Source organism: Pomacea canaliculata, linkage group LG13 (genome assembly GCF_003073045.1).
Source record: "Pomacea canaliculata isolate SZHN2017 linkage group LG13, ASM307304v1, whole genome shotgun sequence".
Classification (NCBI taxonomy): domain Eukaryota; kingdom Metazoa; phylum Mollusca; class Gastropoda; order Architaenioglossa; family Ampullariidae; genus Pomacea; species Pomacea canaliculata.
Window position 1 is genome coordinate 15,813,747 of NC_037602.1, and position 27,035 is coordinate 15,840,781.

Here is a 27,035-nt window from a genome sequence, read left to right on the forward strand (position 1 = left end):
ACTGGTTGCAGGGATCGATACAGCATTGCACGTCTGGCCACACGCGCACAGACACCACGCTGCATGGATCTAGCTGAATCCGTGTGTGCGTGCATGCAGCGAACGTGTATGTGTGTGTGTGTTTTGTATATCATGTTAGCATAGATAGTAACATGTAGTATCATATTGTTACCAAAAAATTACGGAAATTATCAAACTCAGTCACTTGGATTATTTCCCTTTCGTTAGTTTGGAAAACAGGTTTCCGGTTTCCAGAGTTCCTGAGGTCTTTTTTTTTTTTTTTCTCCAACCCTTGCTTTCATTTTCCGAGGCATGTATTATGTGTGTGTGTGGGGAAGAGAAAGAGAAACCGAGACATTTACTGAGAAAACGGAATCGGCCTGTTTCAAGGGAAAGTCGAGCATCAAAAAAAAAGTATATGAACAAATTTTATATACTTGTGCTGTACTCTCTTGGAAAACGCACTGCGCTTGCTGGCAAGTGAGAAATACTCTATGAAAGAATTACTTTAATAGTAATAATTATTTTATGTATATATATACATAGAGAGAGACGAACGTTTTTTATTTGCTACTGCACAGGCCATATCAGGAGAAATAATCTCACAATACTATATCAAAATATCATCAATAGTAAAACCGTACAAAACAACAGGCATTGTAAGAAAACAATTAATATTGTATCGTCCAACAGATTATAATTGATGAAACAAGAGACAAATCAACACTCAGCAACTACAACAGGTTCCAACGTCCAAGCCCATGAGACTAGTGGGCGATAAGTATTGCCGCAGAAAATCTAAAGGGAAATGGAGTTTTTGTGAAAATGATATTCTTACTATTTTTCCACATGATTTTTTTTTATTCCATGATACATAAATATATAAAAAAATACAAATATTCACGAAAAAGACAATAAACATGACGAGGATACATACACACCATATACACATAAGGCAAATAAAAAACAAGTCATCCGATACGGCGTGCGCACACTTCCCTGTCATCCCCTCATCAATGTAAGATAAACATTGCTCTGAAGCCCTGAAGCAAAGCACGACAACAATAATAAATATATCCTTACTATTTTGTTTGAAAAACTTTGTTATTTACTTTTTAGTTTGTTATGGACGGAGGGAAAGAAGAGTTAAGAGTGTACGTTTTGATACACTCAAAAGAAAAAAGTAGTAAGAGGAAGATTAATGACTTCGTAACTGGACAAATGTTGTGGAATGTCTTAAGTCTGGGAAAGTTGTGTGTGAAACCAACGATCAGGACCTCAGAACTTTGGTCAACGTGTTGCTAAGTCTAGACGTTTGCCAGATCACCGGCAACACTTTGATAGTTGGCGCTTGGGTGCTTTAACAAGAGCCTTTAGCATGGTAACTTGGCGACCTTGAAATCCTTGATGACAAAAAACCAGTGCTTCCTGACTGGAGGGTATCGGAAATCCTTTACACTTTGAAACTTCGATGCTATAAATATAACATATACTCTTTGTCATTCAGAGCTGAAGTTTCTGACCTTTCAGGCACAGACAAATTTTCACTCCATTATAAATTTTGTTACATATCAGTGTGCTAGGTTCAGGCTGTTTGTGGCCCTTGTACGCTTGACCTTTAAGATGCCACAGAACCACGCACGCTTAATCATTGGTGCCTTCCCCATTGTAATATTTAAGATCGTTAATAGCTTTTTCCCCCCTCCGTTCTCAGCACGTTCTTCTCTTCTGTGCTTTGCAAAGTTCCGATGTTCTGGTGTTGTGGTGTTCTAACTTTCTGATGTTCTAAAAACAGCGAGGTGAACCCTTCCATCACTTAATTGTTAAAACTTACATTTAATTAACAAAGCAAAAACATGGCGCCCAAGACTAAGTACACGCATCTTAATGACCATATATAATATGTGTGGTTCGCGATTCTTTCTTAATTACCTGGAGGAAGATAGCTGGCGTCCAGATTAAGAGGGGCACCCGTTTAATACCCGCGTGGCGCAGCAAACTTTCCCCAGTCAGTCCACCTGTCGGGAATGGTACCTGACTCAAAAGGGTTGCGGAAAGTAAGGCAGCGAAGGAGCGAAGATGGGCACCGCCCGCACAAAAGACTGACCGTGAATAGAGCAATGTTTTAATCAAACTCCTCACTCAACAAGAACCTAAAAAGGTTAGGGGACAACCTTAATTACCTACAATCCAAATACTTTGGATTAATAAATATGCTGGTGAAAACATCTGGATTATGATATCATTTGGGGTAAGGTCGGGGTTATGATTCTCAATCAAATCTTTGGTAAAAGTGGCCTTGGGAATGACAGAAGGCTTGAGGACCAGGTAAGTAATAGGTCCGCGAATGGCATTCACAACGTCAGGGCGCTCCTTTGGTATGTAGGTATGGATCGAACGGATGGATAAACCAGCTACGGGGGTAATCAGAGCAGACATATTTCGTTCATGGTTACAGGCGAAGAAAACTTTAAATTAGAGAATAATCCTAAACAAATATGAAAAGAAAGTCAAAGGCGTTAACAGGTTAATAAAAACACAGCTGTTATAAGTTTTTTTTTTAAAAAGTGCTCCACGAAAAACTTCAAAAGCAAACAAACAAACAAACAAACAAACAAACAAACAAACAAACAAACAAAAACCAGACATGGATTTATATAAGCTCGTGTTTCTGACGATACTAGAAGGTCGCAGCCCTTCGAGCATATGCTAATGAGGTGTCACCCACTTAGCGAGGTGACGTTTTAGAGGTCACGGCAAGTATGACATCACTTCCGATCCCTTTCCAAAAGTCAGGTGAGAGAACTGTACCTCGCGAACAGAGCAGACTGTTTTGCTGGGATTATGGATTAATATAATTCGTTTGAAATAATATTGTACTCAAGTTAGCCATTTAATGAAACGATTTTATTGGGTGATCGCATAAGTGAGTGAGATTAAAACGAGGAACAGAGGGGGGTATCATTGAAAGGGGGATTCGCGAGCAGAGATTTGGAGCGTATTTTGTTTTCTTCAAGGGTTATGTTTATCTCCCCACCCCACCACACCCCGCCCTCAACTGACGGATACAGCTTAATAGTTTGATGCGCACGTACACGCGCTTTTGTAAGATGGAATGCAAGAATAGCAGACACACCGAAAGAGAAGCAGTATTTTCTTTTAGAGAACGTGGTGCGAGGTTAAGAAACTGATTAAGACCTTTGACTTTAGACAAGGAACATTGTAAATAAATCTTCAATTTGCTTTTTGGTTCAATGTAAAATATTTCCTCGGATATCAAGACATCCATGTCTTGCAACTCGTGTGCACAAGCGGAGGGCAAAGGGCACGGTCCCACGGTGGTGACCGCGAAACCAGTTCTCAGGCCCTGATGGCCGATCAGATACTAAAAATAACCTGGACGGAAATGTAGGAGAGTCGGGTAGGGTAGGATAAAGGAAGGCGTGCATTGAAACGTATTGATGTGTGTGCGCGCTGTGTGTATGTTATGTATGTGCGTGTGTGTGTGTGTGAGAGAGAGACAGAGACTAACGCATCAGCGCACCGCAAATTCAAACAGCGTAACTCCTATGACGTCACATGCTCTCACCACACTATAACAACCACCACTACCACGCGGTGACTTTCCACCAGCCCCACCCCAACATTTCCCTTCTTTCCAACCACTGGGGTGCACTGGCTTTAACATCTGCTAGGTGTCGCTGACATCAGTTTAGCGTAACGTCCACGGATCCTTGATCTGCAACTCTGAAATCGTGGTGAAAACTTTTTTTTTTTTGTGGGTTGTGTGTGAAGGGAGGGGGGAGGAAGGAAGGAGGGAAGGAGGGAGGGAGAAGCGATGCACACGTGCAGTCTTTGCGTCGGAGAGTACTCATGCTTGTGATGCAGCGGACGCGGCAGCGAGCGTTGGCTCGTGGAATTGTGTGAGCGAGCGATCGATAGCGCAGCGTGAGTGTGTTTCCACAAGTTTGTGTGTGTGAGAAAGAGACAGGGTGAAAGTGCACGCGTGATCTGCGCTGCGCGCGTCACTTTCTGCTGACATGCAAGGCGCGAGAGGGGGAGAGCGGCTCGCGCGCCTGGAGGACCACATGACATGAATTGCCATGGCGTCTCCAGAACTGACGTCATCACCAGGGGTCACGTGTCACAGACGTAAGCTTCAATACGCTATCTGGGTCTCTATGCTGAAGAATATATATTTCCGGTTCAGATGTCTACTACTGTTTCGATAACACAACAACAAGGAACAACTTATTGTTTAGTGTTCAGATAGTCACGAAGCAACGGAACATTAATAAGTTCATTTTTGACATAATACGGATGGGATACCTAGGTTTTCCCAACAATCGGGATGGAAAAGTCACCTCTCTTTGCCAAATTTGGTTTTAATTTAGGTTTCAGTTTAATTTCATATTATTATTATTATTGAGTACGTGTCTCACGTGCATCACGCATTGCAAGCGGGGGAGTTGAATTTTACTGTCATCAGCTTTTATGACCGACACTGACTGTACAATATGCACATCGGTTTCGATGGTTGAATGACTCTAGGCAGCTCCACAGTGTCAAATGGATGAAATGCGCGTCAATTCTCCAGAGACCTTGACCTTTTTCCTCATGCACGCTTGACCTTAAACCATTACCTAAAGATTGGTAATAAAGAGTCTAAACTTGCACATGCTGAAGCACCCTTCTAAAAAAAAAAAGGGGGATCTTTTAAGAATTCTTTAAATCATCTTGAAGTCAAAACCGAGGTAAATTCTTCATGTTGAGAAAGTCGACTTCTTAGTTCTAGCACAGTGCTAGATATGACAAAACTGGCTCAGATTCCAATAATTAACACCAAGTAAGTGACATTCTCTGTTCTCGAATAGTAATTATTTTAAGAAAATGTCTTGGGGTGGGGGAAACTGCCCCCCCCCAAAAAAAAAAAATAAAAAAAAGAAGCTCTATGATGCACGACGTATACACCATCAGACCGCGTCACGTGACAGTCGTAAAAAAAGTGACATCGCAAACTCTTTCTATATTTTCTCCTCAAATTATGAAAACTGCGCTCAAACCGAAGGTAGGTGAAGGTAAATATAAATAAAGTGAAGAAAAGTGCAGAAGGAGACTGTTCTATATACTGCGGTGACGCTGACCGAATCCAGACAATTGCTTTCGACTGATGACGTCACATGACGCGATTTCAAAATTTTTTCACTTCTGAACATCTAATCTGGCTATCTCACAAAATAATACATGATCAGAGTGTGTACATGCGGACAAAATCAGTGCGTAACATTCCAGCAGCGCCCCCCCAAGGAACAAATATAGATCAGGGGGGCAGGAATATCAATCCCCCCAACAAAAGAAAACGTAGTACGGTTATCATAAAAGCGCCCTGTGCAAGTGGAGGCCTACACCTCTGACGATCAGATCACGTATTGTTTGCAATACATGCATGCACTGTGGGGTGACAGACAGTCGAATCGATGTCCCACAGTGCGGCGCCCTCTGGCTTTCGTTGACCGCATAACGAACCCCCACCCCTTTGTCCCCTAATTATCTCTGCGATGCTTAGTGGGCCGCACTGGCCACGTAAAGCTTCTGCTAACGAATTAGTTCATACTGCAGTCTTGCAGTCGAACCTTACACTTTGTGAAAAGCGCGAAGCATGCGAGGACTTCACTTGCTAAGCAACGACGAGTGATGATGATTGACGGCTTTGACACCGATGTACAGCAAGCGAAGGCAAAGGATGTGAAGACAGAGAGACTGGTAGCTACCTAGACAACAGGGGAAGAGTGAAAGAAGAACGAAAAATAAGGGCCTCTTCTTATCAATCAACGACTGTGCTGTCCAAAATTGCTCAATTTCTGTGTTAAACAATATTTCACACCGTACATATACCGTGACTAGATGGCTAGAACGTGTCGCATCTGGCTTACACAAATCCGTCGGGTAGCGGAACGAGGAAACGAGTACCCTGCGGCCATTCTACCCTAGTTTCGTCCCTGGTCACGGTGGTACTGGCAGTTCCCTTAATTACGGACCTTGCGTTTTCTCTTTCTCTCACTTTGCATGGGGCTATTTTCTTCAAATGGCTGTGCCTTACGACTCGCGGACGCTGGTGTGGAACCCGAGCATAGAAGAGTTGCGTGTGGAGAGACCCCGTCTCTGGGAAAACGTCGGGGTTTGCCACGTTGTGTGTACTGTCGCTGGATGGCGTGGTGTCTAGAAGACAGCAACCAGCGTCCCCGCGTTTGTTGTGAGATAGGGCTCTGTGTCACGGCCAGTAGGCTGTTTACTTGTTTACCACCCGATCGACTACCCTCCAGTATGCAGACGCAAAAACGAAAAAAACATACCTGAAAGCTCCATCAAGGAAGCTGTGCGCGCTTGCGCGCATTAGACGTAAAAGAGAGGATCTGCAAAAGCGTGGAGTTCATTAATAGAAAACACGAAGATGGGCCAGCTCAGTTGGGAAACACTGCAACCTTGGATTACATCACATCGTGAAGCGTTAGCCGAGTCATTCTAATATATGCTGCTTTGCGCTTTTAAACAAGGTTTGCAGTGTTGTGATGCTACCACTGTCTGCGTGCGCGCGACCCCCCCCCCCCATACTTTTTTACATCGAGCTTCACTGTCAGCCAGGAGTTAATCTCCAATAAACATCTTTACGCCACTGCGGACATTAGAGGGTCATGGTTGATCGAGAAAGCGTGTAATACTCAGTGGACGCTATAATAGTTTTCTTATTAGAGAAACGTTCCTTTGCTGATGGGTGGATCCTAAGCGCGTGTATGGATCGCAAGTGACGATCGATAGGTCGCGAGGTCAGGGTCTCTGCGAGGCGACCGCAGAAGCTCTGACGTCACGACCTGGGTTCACACGGAAACTAAGCAGGCCGTGACGACTCTGCCAACGCTTTCCACGCACGCGCGGCGTGGCCTGCGAGGGTGGGGGAGGTTGGGGGGAATGGGCGCCATATGCGAGGTTGGTGTTGAATCGAAACCTCCGGCGTATTCTAAGTATGGGTATCTGCGTGCGCAGAGTTGGGAGTTTTACTTGGGAATACTGCTGGGTTTATGCATATTGTGAGATTGATATTTTGCATAATTTTGCTTTTGCAATGCATTTTATTCGTAATGTTTTGTAATGTTTCACTCCTTTACTTTTTTATTTCAAGGGCGGTAAGGTTTAGTTTTTCGAGCAGACGAAACAAGCAACGCGAAACGAGCTATTGACTGACGGTCCCTGCGTTACCTGGTTGCGCAGTCGCCAGAAGAAAAAAAAAATCTACTACGTTGATCACGTCTTCAACACACCTCAAAACGTCACCCCTTCAACCCCTCCCAAAACATACTCGCGCGCGCGCACACACACACACGCATGTACTCACACGCGCGCACGTTTGCGTGGAAGCTGATATAGGACGTTTTTGGTGTCTCATCGACAGAAAGGATTTACTAGCGTTTGTTTTCATTGAGCTAATTCAGTCGTGACCATGGTTCACCGAGTACATTTTTAAAGCATATCTGGTTTAGTTTCCATCACCTTCAGTTTATATTCTTTCTATTTTAATTTGTGCTGAAGCTGTTCTGAAATTCTTCTTGCTTTAGAAAACAAAGATGACTAAATCTCAAAAGCCAAAAAAGGAACAAAAAAAACATCAAAACGTTTCGTTTTCAAAGGCTCAATGAAACAAGCGCCCATTTGTCAACGACGGTGACGTCACAAGTAAGAAAATAGGTCAATCCATGCATGCTTTTCTAGCAAAGCTCACTAAAGACTAGAGTCATGCTATTTATTTAAGTAACAAATAGTAAATACTACTAACTGCATAGTGGCAACTTTAAGTTAAGTATTTAAGTTTAAATCGGGTAAGCCTTTAAATCACAATTTTAAAAGGGTTTTAATACTTCGTGAGAATAATTGTTCTCGTGTAACAGTCGTCTTTTAAACAATCCTGCACCGTCGAACAATTACTTTTATGATATATATATATCCGTTTATTACTGAAGACAAATACGGTCTTTGAAGATTTTACCATACATATCTTGAATAAATAGCAGCAGCATTTCTCCAGCAGGGTACCTATTCTAAACATACGTTACGTATGTTATGCTTCGGGTACTCATGGCAGCATCAACAGGAACCATCACAAAACTCACAGACTAAATCGCTTATCCGGGTCGAAAGAAATTGATAGACATTTAGAAGTGCTGCACTTGTCCAAGTAAATAATAATAATAATAATAAAAAATAGAACACTTAACAGATAAAAGAACACGGCAACTTTAAATCCTCTGAGACATGGTCGGGCATGTGGATCCTGCCTGACATTGTGTCCGGTTCCCTTACTATATGTAGCGTGGGACACTGCTGGGCTGTGCGAAAACGTGTGTGAGAGAGGGAGGGAACGGGTAGTCAGGTCAGGGAAATAGTAAACATCCGCTTCGGAACTGCTCGAAAGTTCTGACCAATGGCGTTTGGGCACTCCATGCTCAGTGCTGCCATCTACTACATTGTTCCGCGTACGCACGCCCCTCGCGGGACTTCAGACAAACAGAGAGAAAAAAAAAAGGTCACGTGACAAAAGTGCACCTCAGTGCTACACACACAGTTTCTCACTTCGATCTGCTCCACACAGCCCATTGGAAAGAAACTCGCGGGGTCCTTGGCTTGGCCAGGCGCACCTGGCCCAGGTAAGAGCTAGTAAACAGACCGAAAATAACCTGCTGCATGCAGTGCGCTAAATATAGACCTAGCGGTGACGCAGGCGCCAGTGTCTCGTTGCGGGACAAATCCGACTACACCTGTCACTACGAACGCCGCTGTGGCCGGTCGGGCCCCAGCAGACGACCAATGAACAGACTGGAAGAATGAGCGTAGGATTATCGTCATCATCACCAGGAAACACACGCGCACTCGTCGCGCGCAAAAGGCGGGCCGGCAGGCATGCACGCAAGCATGCGCGCGCATGCGTACTAACGTCTGCCCGCACAACATTGCTTGCATGGAGGGCGACTGACGGGATTTGGGAGACGGACAAAGGATGTGAGCCCAGATTCTCGGCTCGCCACTAGCTAGGCGTTTGCGGAGTGACTAGTGTTTAGCAGTCAGCTAAGTGTAACTCCTTTTCAACCGTCCTGGTTTACCATGCAATCATACTTTCAGGTAGCGTCCATCGTCGCCGATTCTGCTGGCCCCTCCCCCTCCCCGATCGAGTTTTTCTTATTAGCTCCACTACTTTCCACCCGCCGAAGGTCTTAAAATCTTTGGATAGTCAATCTGGCTTTTAGACTGTGCCTCGGTGTCACAAAGTCATCAAGAACATCACATCCCTGTATGCATTTGGTCAACAGAGGTACCATGTCTTTTGAGATGGTTTTCCTTGCAAATCTTTCCAAGGGAGGTCACGCTGAGAGTTTTTTAAAATACTGCTGGCAGAGTTACTTCATTATGATTTTGTTTTTGTTTGTGCCTTAGCATAGCAACGCATGTACCCAGAACAGCGGAACTGGCCACTGATCAAACATGACCTTATGACCTTCTGGTAGACAAAAAGAGTATTTCTCAAAATAAAGTTAAGATCTCCTAAACAGAGTCGGCTTTGCATAGAGGACAAATAACATGTTCCAGGAACCATTTAGCAGTTACTCAGGGGAAGTTATTAAGGGATGACTACCCACTCAGCTAGCATGGCTTCGACCTATGCAGTAGCCATCTTAATGAATCTTAATTATTGTCAATATCTTAAGTCTGTATAAGCTGCTGACACTTCCAGCACACACTAAGGTAAATGGGTGCCCATAAAATCTCGAGCCGAGTGTGCGCAACACATATCAGACTGACTAGCTGAGTGTCTCTTATGACACTGTCGATGGTTACTAAGATATTTGCAGGGAGAGGTCTTACCTTGCCTGACGAAGGTCTGGTTTACATCCAGCAAGATGTCGCAGCCCTCGACGATCATGCGCTCGATAGCCAAGTTCTTGCGGATATTCTCAGTCTCGCTCACCTCGTCATGCATAACCTGCAGGAGGACACAAGGTGACGTCAGTTGAACAGCTGATCCTTTAACTAGGTCACAATGATGCTAACACACGTGAGGAACTATTCGCTTGACATCCCTCTTTCTTTCAGTGCACCTATGTTTAACTCTGCCGCTAAGACAAAATGATAGAAACAATAGAAAAATAAAAAAGCACGACCCTGACCTTGGATAGTTCTCCAGCTTGCTTTTTGCGTACTCCAGACTCTCTCTCTCCACATGGTCATGAGGCGTGTGGGCCAGCAACTCATGTAGTGTGATGATGTAGCGCGGGATCTGCAACAGGCCCACATAAGTCAGCAATCATTTCATTTTTTTTTTTATCTTCTTCCGGCTACAGCGAAACTTAGATGATCTTTTCCTGTTCTCTCGTTAGAGAGGTCAGCTAAAGCTATGAGCTAAAAATAGGCCAATAGTAATTAGCTAATTTACAAGTGGATCATGGTGTGTTTTGCAGCGGTCGTGGACTTCTAATGTCAATCCAATCCGCATTCCCTACAGTTAAACTTCATTTGACACAATTTACATTGACATCTGTTTTAAGATTTCAATATAAAAAAGGCTTCTGCACCCAGGTTTAAAACACAGCTCTGAGATATTCGTAACAAATATTAACTTTTTTTTGCAATCATTCGTAAAACATATTAAAATCACAAACAGGACGCAATTCGTTTTAGTTAGAAATATGACAAGTCGTAAGGTAGTACTAATTCTCTTACATGAGAAAGGAATAAATTAATCCTCCAAATGACACCATCCACTCAACACCTTCACACAGCCTGATGTGTGTTTGTTATACAACAGCATCGGTGCTGGTTGACATGACAGGAAGTACTTTCCAATCGCGTTTCATCTCACTTCCTTGTTTTTTTTAAAAAAAGCTTTTTGGTAATGCTACTCTCGTGAAAGTAGGTCACAGAATTAATGTTCAGTTAGAAAATAGTTCACACTATTGAGCGGATCTGGGAAGCCTGGTCTTCACTATGACATTGAATTTTTGCGTGAAAATTCGAGCCTACTTTTCTAAAAAATTTACTATACTATTTCAAATGCATAGGTATTTTAAACTAAGATAAAGGAAAAAAAAACAAAAAAAAAAAACTTAGAAAGTACGACCGAATTTTATCTAAGACGATGATGTCCAAAATACCTTCACGACATATATATATAAAGGGACAAGGTTCGTCAAAAACTGATTTAATGTAGGAATGAAAACTGTTTTGTATGCTAACTTTGATATAATGTAGGCATAGTAAGTATGTTGAATTCTAGCTTCATGTTTTAAATAATAAGGCTTTTGCATGCTAACCTAAAAAGCTGATGTTCATACATATTCACAGAAAGCCCGATAAGGAAAATAGCAAGAAAGGATCGGAGTATCCAACTTATCTCTCAAGTTGATCGAAGAAAATAAAAGAGAAGCAATGATGCATTTTACCATCTTGTCCCACTGCTATGTGTTTCTTACTTCCTTCAACGTCTTTGTACATCTGTCGGTCTAATAAGGTTTGTCTACGGTACCTCGTGAACAGACTTACAGATGAAGCAAGATTCGTGATTCACAAAGATATAAGGACTAGGGTCATGTACAGCACAGGGATCGGTCACGCAGAAACGGTAGCTAATATATATTTATTCATGTGTTCTAATTAACATTTACATTTAGAGTGTAATCGTATAGTTCATTTTAGGAAGGCTCGAGCTCTAAATCCTTCACTTTAGTCATTAAACCTAGGAACTTCTTGTGCGCCAGGAGCCAAAAGAAGTCTGTAGTGATTGGCTGGATGAGGTAGATATATTAACTAATTTTCTCATTTTATGCACTTTATCTAATTTATTTTTAACACAAAATACTGTATTTCAGCTTAGTCGGATTTGGACACAGTCTGATTGGGAGTTTGCAGCTTTAATTTGGGGACACAAATTTCCTTGTGGTCTACTTTTAGAAAAGTATCAATTGAGATATTAATGCAAAACTAAGCGATGAAGGCAATGCTAAAGCAATTTTCACCATATTATCAAAATTTTTTTTAAATGTAAAGAAATATAATTATTTTCTATTTAATTGTTTATTTACATTAAAAAATGAATCATGATACTTCCAACAGAAAATATATTAGGCAAATACAAAGTTTAGACAAGCGCACAGCAACAGAGCGACAGAGAAGTTGATTTTAAGGATGAGGGAGAGGGACAAAAATATAATCTTATCTCCACATCAGCGGCTGTTTAAGGGAGGGGGGAATCAAGTATACTTTCCTTGTGATAAGTTCAATCTAACCAATCAAACAGCAAGTGGGACAACAGTGTGAGAAGAGACATCAGTGCCTGTACTATCCCTTTTTCGGTTCTCTCGTCATGGATGCACGCGAACGCACAAACGCACACATGTACGAATACTCTTTCTTTCTTACTCACATGCTCTCGCTCGCAGTCTAAACAGAAGCATGATAATGCATCTTTAGTGCTTTTTTTTCAAACAAAAAAAATCCCTTTGCACACACAGACACAGCGCAGTCTCGTACATCATGAGTGCCGATGATATGAAAGACCATCCCCGTCATGAGGGGGAAGTTTTAGCCGGCTAGTTAAGTTGATCAAAGTGCTTTCCTCTGATTAAAGGAGACAGTTACAATTCGTACGATGCAGCTATTACTATGCAAGTATTATCTCACAAAAGATCTCGACAGGAGCTTGCAACGGTTCACTGAAAGAGTTGACAACATTGGAATCTTCCTCTCGTTTTATTTGCCTTTACATTAGTTTCACTCTCGTATGTCCCACTCGTGTATATCATTTCACTCTTTTTATCATTTTGACTCCCATTTGTCAGTTTGACATCCATACGTCATTTCGTCATACATCATTTTGACTACCACTTGTCATTTTGACATCCATCATGTTCATTCAAACGTTGCTTTCAATTTCACACAGTATTTCAACTGTTGTGCATCCTTTTCCCTCTCTTACACCATTTTGACTCCCTATGCCGTTAGACTAACGCGTCCTCTAAGCAAAAATATATTCTTTCTTTCATTATGTACAAGTATGAAAGATGCATCTTGCCAGCTGCATTTCGTGTCCTGCGATCACCTTTTCATGCTAATCGTGAATTCAACACTAAAAGAAATCCAGGGGCGTAGAAGTATTTAACAATCTTCAGGACTTAAGAGAAGCAAGCCTAGAATGTTTATGAGATGGTCAGAAACAGAGCGCATTAATTAACCTGTTACTTTCTGTTAACTCCTTCGTTACTCAGCTGATGTGGAGATAGGAAGGAAAGAGGAGGGTGCTACAGAAAGACACACATAAGTTGCAGCAGTGCTACAAGAGGACACACAGGTGTCACCGCAGTGTCGCCAAAGATCAAAGCACACCGGAAAATCAAGCAGGCAAGTGACAATAGCAGTCAGCAAGTGACCGCCACGAGGAAAACATGTGGACAGTCGAGGAGATTAAGGAGACTAAGCTGGTTAACAATCAAGGCGATTTGGAATGAATGCAAGGACCACGTGCTGGTCCCAGAGTGATCAATACTCAGCTGGAGATTTGAAATTTATTTTGAAAGCTCAAAATGTAACAAAACCCACACAAACAACAAGGGAAAAATAGGAGTTTGAGAAAGGAGTTTACTACCAGACACTGAGGCATCTCTGAGTCAAGGTTAGAGGAAATTCTAGACATGACAATGGTGGAGCGAGAAAACTTCCATGCCAGACTCTCTCACACGTTTCTAAAGAGTAAACATTTTCATAGAAGAAGGCAGTACCCAGCTGAGTTGTTATATATTCATAGAGCAATAACACCAGCAGTTCTATAGCACTGGAGCCTCAATGGTCCACTAGAGTATTAGAAGTCGAAAACACCCATAATAAGCATTAATAATAAACATAACTAACTTTCATCATTATTTATGAAAACTTATAAAATGTATATGAAGTATACATATCGAAGCCCTACATTCAAAGGTGTATACCTATGACCAATGAATCCCTAACAGTAGAAGATTAAGAAAAACACAGGTTTTAAAACCATTTTGAGATAATTGTTAGCAATTACTAACAATTCTCAAAATTCTCGAATCTTCCCTAGTAAAAAAATATTCATCAAGATCTGTTCAGTTTTAAACAATTCAAATCTGTAATGTGTGAGACTGCGACAGGTTGTTGTACATTTTTGGCTGTTCCTTGCGATTTTTCATTATGTCCAGTTTATTTATTTAAAACAATTGTGCTATAACCGTCAGTTTTAATAAAGCCTACTTCTGTCAATGAGAAATTTTTCGACCAACTGCAAGCAACTTCGTTGTAGTTGTAGACGCAAACACACACAAATAACAAAGAAAAAAAAGTGAAGGCAAGTAATATGTACTAGCTGGCTGAAAGCTAGAAGACAGTGAACTCTAGGAAGAAAGATGATACTGATGCATTACACGTAGGTGTCTGTACCTGCAGATGGGAAACAAGGGTAGAGACTGGTATTGATGGGTTATGGGGGAAGGAGTGGGTGGGAAGAAACACCGATATGTGCATTTATGGAAGCTGCATGATTCTTTAGGCAGTGTGTGTGTTTCAGAGAGAGAATGCAAGAGTGTTGTTGTGTGTGCGCGCGCGTGCGTGCGTTTTCGAAAGTGACAGATGAGGTCACACCTTGAGTAAGGATCTAGAAAGTGGGTGTAATGCCGACACACAGCGACAGGGTGATCATAGTTAACAGTACAGCACGAGGATATCAGGGACAGAGAAGACAGAGCAACAGCAGCGCCTGGACAATACCTACCTGATGCATAGGATAGGTAAGGAAAGTATCCAAGGTGCGGCCCTGACAGGCAGGTTTGTCGGGGTCAGCGTGGCGGTGGGGTGTGATCATGGGGTCGTACTTCTGTCTGAGGACGGCCGCCTGTGGGACAAAGCATACACCACCCCTCTCCTGAGGTATGGGCCTCAGAGGCTGGATGTCACACAGACCCTCTCCTCCGCAGGTTGTCAAAGCAGCAGGGAGCGAGAGAGTTGCGTAGGGTTAGAGGGGAAAAAAAACCAAACATCGGGACAGGACAGGTGCAAGAAAGACACACTGCTAACTGGGGGGTAACTGAGAAAGGAGAGGAATGTAGAACAATCTGGTGCACTTAACAACAAAGGTAGAAAGCACTGGAGGAACAGAAATAGTGTTGGTGAAAGGAAAGGGTTAGGGGGAACTACTAGGGACAGGTGTGTTTTGGGAAGGGGAAATAACAACAAGTGCTCATCTACAACTTCTCCAAACCGCAGAGAGAAGCTTTAAAGCTGTTTTGCTTCACCTTTGCCATTCACATTAGACAAACGGTAAGTCGGACAAAAGCTGTTAAAATAATAATTATTTAGACGAGACAAGAAGAGTAACTTTAAATACGAATCACCCTTAGAACTTCACCAAACCGTAACTCTTAATGCCAATGGCTGTTGGCAGATTTTGTTTCTTCCCATGCATAAGACATTCATACTTTTGAAGTGAGTTCAGATTTACAGAACCTTTGAGCAAGATAAAGCAGTTATTTTTCACAAACGGCACAATTGAGAGCACGCCGACACAAGTCTAGCCCTCAAATCACCATTTGGGGACGCGATTATTTCAAGAACAAGTTAATTTCGGGAGCGCGTTCCTTTTGGATGTTTTCTTATAACTTCACCCTGTGGTGTCTAACACATCCTTTTTGTGAGAAATACAAACACTTAACACGAAGATAAATAGGTATTGTTCATCGAATTCTCTGCAGAACGTGTGCCAATTAATTGTAAACACAACTAAAATTAATCTCGTGGGAATAAATTTAGAACGTGCCCTAACTTGCACAGAGGAAGCAAAAACAAAAGGAAAAAATATATTTAATTGAAGGTGACGGTAATTTTTAAAAAAGTATAGTACTTCTTCTCTAGGGTTCAGGACTAAAATACATGATAGAATTAAAGAGTTTTAGAGAATAATGTTACAGAAACTACAATTTGTATTTAAGGGAAATAAGACAAGTGTTCACACGATCACACAGATCTATCGCCATTATCTACACAGATGAATTGTCTCCCGTGAAAGTTTACATGTGGATAATTTTCCCCTAATCTAGCAAAACCTTATCAACTACACTCTTTATCACCTACTATAAAAATACGATATAAATAACATCTTTAAGCAAACTATATTTTTTAGTTTTGCTATTGTCTGGATCCAGGCCAAAGTTTAACCAAGATAAAAATAAGTTCTTCTATCCAACTCCACTTCCTTGTGTTCAATGGGATGTACCTGGCTGTTTAGTTTGGCAGTACGGTGCTTCTAACCCTGCGAAAAATTCACATGCAGAAGGTGTGAGGAGATGAGATCTCAACTCACAGCATCTCTGCAGTGCTCTAGCCACTACACTACCGGACGCTTCAAGGTAAAACCTCTGAACACCACATGGGTATATTTTATATTACCACTTTTACTTCTGGTGACAGCATGGGGTCACGCGCTATCAGTCATTTAAACCCTATTATTTCATATCCATTGAAATGCTGTAACTAATTGAAAAGTAATATGACCCTCTCCCACAATCTAAAGCTGTAACTAATAATTTAAAAAAAATTCCGGTAGAAATACTAAACACTAACCTAACAGAAAATTCTATCATAATTGTTAATTATTATCATAAATAATAGAAGACAGTTCACCTCAAGAAAGTAAACTACCTCTCGGGTGTAAATGGCAAGCAGGCGTAGCATAGCATGCTATAAAGCAAATAAACTCGGACTGTAGGCGGTTGACGGTTATGTGGGACAAACATTGTTTGTGGCAAAAAACTAAAGGGAAACTACTCTAGTACTTGCAAAGAGGGAAGGTCACAGACTTCAGAGATGATAGAAGTCTGTGGAGGGAGGTGTTAAAGTAAATAAAGGGAAGTTATTGAGGGTTATCGTGAATGACACCGATTCTTTCATACACAACACATCGGCAGCTACATCGAATTTGATAAATCCCACTCAGATCATTTGCTACAGGTTTGGAAAGAAAACTGAAAAGACTCATTATATATATCACACATACACTAACACGCACGCACGTACATATGCTAGCGCACTCACACTCACATTCACACAGGCATACACACACGCACGCACGTACGTCTACAACAAACACCATGTAACTACAGTCAAATGGCTGAAAGTTTTACGGAAATTGTTAACAAGTTCAAAGTGATGTTTGGGGCTGAAAGAAGTATGTTTGCAATCCAAATGAGAGTCAGTCGCACATCTGAATGAATAAAGAGACTACCCCTGCACACGAAACGAGTCGAGAATTCAAATGTCAGCCCCGAATCTGGCCAAATGGCGACAACCTGGCAAACTGATGACAGAAGGAAACGACTTTTGACGACCATGCTGATGTCTTTTCTACTGACGACAGTCCAACAAGCACTACCGCAAGCAGCTATCAAACAACACCCAGCTATAATAAACAGCCATGAACTCAGACTGGTTCGACCTTTTGCATGCTCATCCAAAAGATTCGCCTGACATTCACATCAGCTGCGGCATGCAGTAACAGTGTGAGAACGTGAGAAACGTCAGACTAGGGGGAGGCCTTACCTGGCGAGCAGCCTCCCTTCTCCACCCTTATCTCCCAAAAGAAAGAGAATGTGTAGTTAGGGAAATGAGGTGTGACGACGAAAAAAGTTTTAGCATGCTTTATGACATGTCAAAAACAAAAACAAACAAACAAAAACAAGCAAAACAAACAAACAAATAAACTAGCAAGATCAACTAACAAACAGGACATTCAAAAATCCTTTAACCATCAACAAGGGCGAGAGGGGGAACAGTGTAAGGGGGAGAAAAGGTCTTTGGAATATTAAGTGCAGCAATGACTTTTTCCTCAGCTAGAGTGTAAAAAGCTAGAACAGTCGTGTCACTGACACTTCACTGTACGCAGAAGCACTGACAGATGTATATATATACATATGACATTGCTCTTGTTTGTAGAAAAACACGGTTTATATTTAATTTTTTTCAGTTGAGAAATGTATATATTTCCAGTTACTATTTGGAATGCATTCTTTCAAAGATACACAGTTTTTTTCTTGCAAACGGATGGCCCACTAAACCATTACACTACTATCTCTAAGAAGCCTCCCTCGTCTTTCCATTAATTTTACGCCCTACTGCAGCACCATACAGCAGTCAGCTGCCAGCTCATTTTTACTTTTACACCTCAACATCTCCAAAACTTAAAAAAACAACAACAAAAATCAACAGATTATTTTGGGTATTCCGGAAATGAGTAGCCTACGCTCTCAAACGCCAATACTAGGAGCGGAAATAAAAATTAAGAAACAAAACAAACAAAAAATAAAAAGAATGAAAGAAAAAAAGGCAAAATATCTGGTGCAGAGTCATTTACCTGGTGCATCGGGTAGGTGAGAAAGGTCTCCAGAGTCCTGCCCTCGCAGGCCGGTTTCTCTTCGTAGCGTTTTAGCAAGGCGTTGAACTCATGCTTCTGCTTATACTCGGCCAGAACTTGTAGGCTGTAGTGATGGTTTCTGACGTACTCCTGGTAGATGCTCAGCATCGGCAGCAGCATGTCAAATAGGTCCCCTACACACAGGTCAGGTGCAAAGGTCAGGGGGTTGGCAAATCTAGTCTTACTTCGCTACCCCCGCCCCTCCCTCTGCTAACCCAGTCTTAAAGATTGTTATCCGCTCGGAAACCTATCCGGTCTACATGCACACGGACCCTGGTCTTAAATACATGTAGTAGGGTGCAACATGTTCTTATACTGACTGAGTAAAACTAAGGGCAGGATTTCATTATGCCAAATCTGTACAAATACCCCGATTTCTTTCTTTAGACACCATGCACATAAAATGTCAAGCTCGGGACATCATGTTTTTTTTTTTACAGATACGTCTAATTAACATTAATTACTGCATGCGTTAGACAGCTCACAGCGCAATAAGCTTCCCTCATTGTGTTTGACAAGAGTTTTACAGTGAGTGCAGAATGTCACTAAAATGATGTGTAAAGCATCATCTGAATGAGATGTAAAGCATCAGCTGAATGAGGTGTAAAGTCATGTAAGTCATGTAAGAAATGTAAGTGTCAAGACACTTATCCTCCAACCATGATTATTTGCTATCGGTCTAGCACATCTATTATTTGAGATGTTTAGCGTTCTTCTCCCTGAAGGGCTGCTGTTACTTTATATGTTGAGAAAGAAAACAAAGAAGACCACTATTCCTCATCATTATGAAAGAAGAAATATGATTTCCTGGTTTGTAAAATGTCATCATCTCATTCAACGGCTAACAGTTAAACCTCCCACCTTTCTATATGTCAGAAGTAACTAACGCTTACCCAGAACTAACGTCGGCCAGTTTTCTAAGCGAGCTGTCAAGCCCTTCAGGAATATCTGGTGTAGAAACAGCAGTGTCTCACTGCACAATGCAAGAAGAACACAAAGATTTAGTAACATTGTAGACATTGTAATAACACAAAGATAACTAAGCTGAAACAGTAAAGAAGGTGTGCATCATCATTGAACCCTAAATCGTTCTTAAGCAGAAAAATTTTCAAGTAAAATTCCGTCTGGTTGGTCAACAACAAACGGCACACTTCTTTGTGTAGCAAAACAAGCAAACAACTCCCACCCACGAAAACAAAGGACAAAAAAAAAAAAAAAAAAAAAAAAAACCAAAACCAAAACCCCCCAAAAAACAAACAAACAGCAAAACAAAAAAACTTCGCACCTGTTGAGAAAAATGGAGTTGACATCTTCATGAGTAACAGGTGGTTTCTTTGAACTGGCCGCCATCCGCAGCGGCCGCAGGAAGCAGGTGACGAGACATGAGAGTTGTCGGTTGTACTCCTCTTCACACTCCACCATGGAGAACACGATGGAGTTCCGTTTGCGCATGCTCTCTGCGTGCGGCGACCGGATGTACAGCTCCACGATCTGCTTCCACCGCCGGCGGCATAGCCAGCCGCGGAAGAAACTCTGCACCTGAAGGAAAGGAATGCAGGTGTGTCGCGTCAAGAGAGCAGAGGCGCGATGAGTCGTGAATACAGGTGTTCTGAGAGTCATGTGACCAAGGTGTTCTGAGAGTCATGTCACCAAGGTGTTCTGAGAGTCATGTGACCGAGGTGTTCTGAGAGAAGTGACAGTATTATGAGAGTCACGTGACACAGGCGTTCTGAAAGTAAAATATAATGGTCCTCTTCTCACGTTTCTGATTATTTTTTGCCATTAGAAACCGTTTTATTATTTTTTTTTATCCCCACCATTGTTATTCGTGGCCAAAGATAAAACACCCAGCAGCATCACTCTCCCCTCCACGCTGGAATCTATCGCTTCAGTGGTTGACTTACTCGACTGAAATGTCGTGGACAAATTTCTTCTTAACTCGTGAATATATTTACTGACAAGGCAATCTGTCTCTTTCGAAGAGCTTTGAATTAATGTTTGAATTTAACTTACCGTTGAAGTAACTGTTCTGTCAGAACTTATCTATAAAAAACATTTCTTTGATAACTACATCCTACAGAAAGATGCCTCTTCGAGTTTAGCGATTACCACCAACATTGCACAGATATGAGCAAGAGTTAAACAAGATCGTTTTTACTGAGGGGTGGATAACAACAACCTTAGGGTAGTTCTAAACAGTTCCGAGACTAGCATGCGACAAAAAATGAAATTAGAAACAAACTTTAGACGTAAACTTTGGACTGGAGGTAAACACGGCAGGTAGGTGTGAACATACTCCATTTAATCTTGATGATAATGAAAAGAAGTGGAACTTTAAAAAAGACATTTACTTCTCAAACAGACGTTCTATGCTGAACATCTATACAAATCATCCGATTCTAAATTAAACATGGGATCCCACTTCTTTGAATGAACATGAAACGAATATCGATGTGAATACTGCAAACTGTCCCTCCTCTGGTGGTGAAGAAAATATTTAGCTAGTCATCTGCATCATGTAAGGTTGGCTAAATTGTGTCAAAAAGTTTTGGAGGCGATTGAATTATGAATGAAGGCAGCACAGGAGGAAAATAAGAGGAAGTCTAACAAGCAAGGTACTGCTGATACAACACATTGGTAGGTAATACTGCTAGCTAGTCACACGCACAAAGGTCAAAGGTCGGCCGCTCATTAGCTTTGTCTACAAGACAAATGCACCACTAAACCAAATTCTTTCTACGCTAGAAATAAGACCATGGCCCACAAAGATTTCTGAATGGTTTGAGCCTACCGAGTTATCAGTAATATTATGTAACATACGCTTAAATATAATTTACTAATATTTGTAATCGTCGATTCATTTTAAATAAGAAGATCTAGTTATAAGCAATAGTATAACAAAAATAATAATAAATGGTACATGTAAGACATTGAAAAATCGAAATATTCTATAATGGATTCAGTGTTCAGCAATAATGAAGTAAAGATGATAACATTGATAACAACCTTGTCAGTGATTAATATTAACGAAAGGCTTAGGTTTGGCTTTAAACTTGGGTCAGTGCAGCAAAAACAGACGCCATATTGTAAAGACAAGTATAGGACATGAAGCATAAACAGACTCAGTGTCAGACAGTCAAAAAGAAGGACGAATATGAAAGGCAGGTGAAATAGGTGCCTGTACTTCAGAACATGAATTTTAAAATAATTCTTAACATTTCTCTTCATGATGATTCTAGAATAGGAAGAAAGGAGCTTTTTATCACCTGGCGAGAAACTTTTAGTCGCTTGAATGACAACGCCTTCATTTCTGGCTTTCTATATGCATTGTTGATCATATTTGTTGATAATGAAAATAATATATATACCTTCAACGTGTCATGCAAATGCATCATGGGACATGGCCTTGCAACTACTGCAGGGAAAAGCGAGGTTGGGATTAAAGGGAGATAAGACTGAGTAACCCACAGATGTGGCCACCTTTTTGATTTTCTTCAACTCATCCGTTTCCTCTTCCACTTTAGTGTTGGATGCCACTTCCTTTTTGAACTGCTGCAGCTGCAACAGCGAGTAAGAAAATCCTTTTAAGAAAATGTTAGTCCAGATATTTTTTAAGAAACCACTTTCGTAGATTTTCATTCTCAAGCTTCATTTTATGCAGTTTATTAGAAAAAATTCAGTCCATACTTCTCTCTTTCTCTGTTACAGCTCATATACCTGAAGAAGAAATATCCTTACCACAGAGAGAGAGAGAGAAGGAAGAAGATACAATGGGAGAAAATACTTGATGGAGCAAAACAAAAAAAGTATGAGTGAGAGAGAAAAGAGAGAAAAAGAATGAAAGACATATATAAATGAAGAGAGAGGAGGAGGGGGGGGGAGAGAATACCTCTTCCTTGAGTTTCTTTACTTCTGCCGCCAGTTCTTCTGTCTGTTGAACATAGTGCCACTTTGCCTGGCGCTCGCTGTCCAAAATTTGCAGCAAATGCAAATGCTTTTGTTCCAACTCTTCCTTCTGTTCCAAAACTTTGCAATAGCTGTAACAGTACAAATACACGCTTACATGTAGCTTTAACGAGACTAAGAAAAAAAAAATTTTGCAATAGGCGTAACAGTATTATGAAGGTGCTCTACAATAAATCCCACGTCCTCATTACATCGCACACTATGACATTCTCAATGTAGACCTTGCAGCCCACGGATGGATTGATACAGAACCAGATCGACTGCCTCCTGCTGCCAAAGCGCTCCAAATCTACCCTCAAAAGAAAACGAGGGCGTACCCGGGAGTGGATATCGGGAGTGATCAAAACCTCTTATTAACAAGCCTGAACTTGAAGGTCAGCAGAACACATCATTCATCGAAGATAGCACTAGTCACCTTTTCACAGAAAACAAAGCTATGCTCGTCCGATAGACTGAATGCTGCAAATACCTTTACAACTTCCAGTTGAAAACGGACCCGAAGGTCCTCCAAAGTGACCAGGCGGAAATATGACCATGCAATCCTTCCAGTCCTACGGAAAGAGATCGAATCAGCCACATGTAGACTGAAGTCAAAAAGAACTTTTGGTGAATAAGACAGAATGGAGAGGCGCATCCTAATGGATGAACAAGACAGGCCCCACTGGCGCACCGTCGTTGCTGCGTCTCATTCAGCTCCCCCGACCTCAGGTATCGGTTGGTCGATCACTACCGGATACGGCCGATGCCAGTTTAAGGGAATGATGATGATGAAAAAAATGGCTAAAATGCCTTCAGATTTACTGACTTGCACTTCTCACTATAACCAACAATCGCGCGCACACAACCATGGACGCACGCGCACACACACGTGATCTCAAAAAGGAATATACTTTTAACTCGCTATTATGTCAGCAACACGTGCACTGTAATTCTGGAACTCTAGTTATCTGACTATTTGATCTTATTGCTTGCCTTTGGTAACGCCTTAGCAGCTGGCATAAAAAGAGAGAAGGGAGAGAAACGCGCATTAAATAAGCGACATGTGAAAAGGAGTACCTTCCCCTACTCCTTATTGAAGACTGACTGGCCTTCTGTCAGACCTTTATTCAAACTATCAAGGACAAAAATCGACTTAATCGATTGATTGTACTGCTCTAGGACAACCAGGATATATCTCAAACATTAGTGATGATGATTATGATGATGTTGATGAGGAAGAGTAAGATTTTGAATAGCGCAGCTACATATGTAAGGCAGTTACAATGCAACATACTCGACACTACTGCACTCGTGACATTTCCCCAAATACAGTTTGGCAATATCCTTCATTTTATCTCTAAGATGTGAGGAATAAGTCGACGCAACGAAAATGGGGAAGAAAGGGGAAAATCATTCTAAGAAGCAAAAGGTTTATCTAAAAGAAACAAACTTCAATGGTTTCTCCGCCTCTCATTCATGGCGCAGTTCTCGAAAATGTTAACAAAATAAAAAAAGTCCACTCACAAACAAGTAAACTCCTTATAAAGAATGGCTCGATGTCATTTTAACTCATCCGCAAAGATGAAATCTGTTCAGGAACATTTTTTTTGGAATATTCTAGGATCAAAAGTGAAAAAGCACAAAGGCCAGCAACATTTCGACAACAAATTGAGACCGAGTGGTGTCAAAATGTCAGCCCCTGATAACTCGAAACAAGTAAGTACTATAAACTAAGGGTTACTGAGGTCTGGAATCGATAAATGTAGAGCAATCAATAAGTCGGGAGCGGAAATTAATGACAAAAGAACCTCTGTGGCGTCGGACGTGGCCATTGGCGGCTAATCCGGTGTTTGTGGAGTCGCTGCCACGTCACTTCTCGCTGCTGTGTCGCTTCATTATACAAAGTGCTGCAGGCGCTGGTCCATTGTTTGCTGGACTAATTGATTGGTTGCCGAATAAGTATGTTAAGCTTAGCCGCTCTTCCCGATCATTCTATGCAAACATCTACTGTTGATCTCACACCAGCAAACAGAAGCAATAGTAATACACGATGATGTCTATCCGTGTGCTTGAATATATAAAATGTGTGTGTGTGTGAGGTGTGTGTGTGTGAAGTGTGTCTGTTTTGGTGAGAGAGTGTCTGTGAGGTGTGCGTGTGTATGTGTGTGTGGTATATGACATTGTGTGCATGTCTGCGTGCGTGAGTAAATACGTGTGAGTGTATGTTTTTGCGTTTGCATGCACAAATCTATTACTTATTCAAAGGTGCACGAGTTTCTTTTAACATGCGTGTGCGTGTGTCAGTCATTATATATGAATGAGTATGTTTTTGTGATTGCATGCAGGAATCCGTTATACAGTCGAATCTGGTTCAATTGGACCAGCCGCTTATTCGGACCGAATCCTAAGGAACCCAAAACAAATCCTTTACACAAGCCTAATATTTCTAATATTTTTTGCTTATAATTCCGTTTAATCGGACCAACGAACGTAAGAGTGAATAAGAAAAAGAAGTCACAAGTCGCCCGCTCTAAGCATTTGGTCTTCGAGATGGATCTGGCATGCTGATTAAAAGTGAAAATGACGACGGAAATGAAGATCTTCAACTGGTCGAAAATTAACGAAGAATTTTTATCCATCGACAACGAGATGAAACTACGACGAATGAAGATTAAACGCTTGCAATTGTTGCTCGAAATTGCAGCAAAACACTTCACAAGAATCGGCAGACCAAGAAAATGACGATGATGCCTCTGATGAGTTGGTACAAGTGACAACACAGTATGACAGGAAATGCACTGGAAACTTTTGGCCGCTGTTTAAAGCAGGAGGGACATGAAGGTAGTCTCGTTAGATGTTTGTGGTGATTATGTTCAAGTGCAAACCGTCGAAAGGACGCATCAGATCACACTGGATTCAAACGATGACTGGAATTTGGTAAGAACTTTTTTCTTAATGTGCTTCACATGCTGAGTATCGTGTAGATCATTTCGAAGACCTTGTAAATTTATTTTTCAATGAATAAACTTCGGAAGCAAAAGCAGTTCTCTTTCGTATGTTCGTGATATGAGTGTGTCGCACAATAAAGGTCATAATGACATTTTAATATGTTCCTTATAGCACGTGCCGTCTGGTAGCATAGGGCATGTTCGTGTAATCGGACCAGCGGCTTATTAACATCATAATGACCGGAAGCGCTAAACTCTACTCAGTGTGCTTCTTGAGACAAGACAGACGAATGCTGTTGGAAGAGCAAAGAACTAGAAAGCTTTCAACACTTCCAGATGTGGAACTGGAGAGCTGCTTGGGGAAGTACACTTCACAGCCTCCCAGCCAGTGTCCCCACTAACACACACATCTACATCATCTACTGGTGAACGCGCGCTGACTGACAGTTGATGGTGATGCTGCTGCTGCTGATGATGATGGTGCCTTTTTAACGATAGGCGGCTATAATTATCTCTAACAGACGTAAACCAACAAACCATTGATGATCTCTTTGGGAATTTTGGACCGATCATAACACTGTTGGAAGAAATTTGTAAATCTGCCCCAGACGTGTACCATGGTCGTCAAACAATGGCCATGGTGTGGCATGGTGTGGCATGGTGTGGCATGGTGTGGCATGGTGTGGCATGGTGTGGCTGATGTGGCATCTGTCTTTACTCAGGCCTGTAGCCAAGCTAACCGATCGGAAGGTTCCTCGATTCCCTGACCTTTTTGAGCATTCGCTCATCTAGGACATGTTTACTTGATTCCAAAAGATCGCTGCTTTTCATCGACAAGTCTTGTACCGCGGCCATAGGAATCAAGCGCAAGGAGGAGAAAGAAAATAAGGCAAAATGATAGAAAAGAAAAATAAATAATGCAACGACAAGGGGTCTTTTGTCTGAAGCAGGACAATGGCCGACATCCGGGACAATGAAGCAGCTGCAGTGTTTTCTTTCTTGCTGAATCCGAGAAGGGAGCCAGCGCAATGGCTCCCGCTTCAAACCTGAGTGTTTTTCACACCTTTCCCGACAGTTTTTAGCTTTAGCCATAGTTCTGCTTGTTAGACGAGGTCGTGTATCTCTCCTGAAAGATCAATACCTTTTTCCAATAATTTGTGTTAATGTTATAGCAGTGGCAATGGTTATACACTTACAACCAATATTTTCCCTTGTCAGCTGAACTTTGACTCTTGTCCAGCTGATCCTGGTGACGGTGGACAGCCCCGGGTAGTTAACATCTGAGCCTACTGATGCACAAGGGAGCAGGGTAGCTGGTCCAAGGACTATTGAACTAAACCTGAAGCTCGTCCACTTAAAGGACAACACGAGTGTAATTTTTTTCTTTTATGATCGGGTGTTGCCATTATCTTTAGGATTTTATAATGAGTACAGACTCCATCTGATTCTCGAAAAGAACATTCAGCAACAACACATTGTGTTCATGTTTTTTTTTAATTGCATCTTTTCTCTTCGAATTCAAATCATGCAGACAGCTGTAGAGAGGCTAGAGGGGTGCTTCAGACTAGTTATCAGCCATCTTAGATGAAATCGTACTGTGTGTGCCTGCCTTTAGGATTACAATGTTA

General features: G+C 41.6%; 1 protein-coding gene across 1 annotated transcript in view; it reads right to left on the reverse strand.

Moving 5' to 3' along the window:
- The window catches only part of LOC112554484 (ras-specific guanine nucleotide-releasing factor 1-like), a 104,958-nt gene that overhangs the window by 30,479 nt on the left and 47,444 nt on the right, over positions 1-27,035 (reverse strand). The window contains exons 3-10 of the mRNA XM_025222264.1: positions 22,404-22,551; positions 21,983-22,072; positions 19,800-20,053; positions 19,408-19,487; positions 18,455-18,648; positions 14,825-14,944; positions 10,265-10,321; positions 9,910-10,027 (exon numbers count right to left, since the gene is read on the reverse strand). Of these exons, the coding sequence (XP_025078049.1) occupies positions 9,910-10,027; positions 10,265-10,321; positions 14,825-14,944; positions 18,455-18,648; positions 19,408-19,487; positions 19,800-20,053; positions 21,983-22,072; positions 22,404-22,551 (1,061 nt within the window). The remainder of the gene's footprint in view (positions 1-9,909; positions 10,028-10,264; positions 10,322-14,824; positions 14,945-18,454; positions 18,649-19,407; positions 19,488-19,799; positions 20,054-21,982; positions 22,073-22,403; positions 22,552-27,035) is intronic.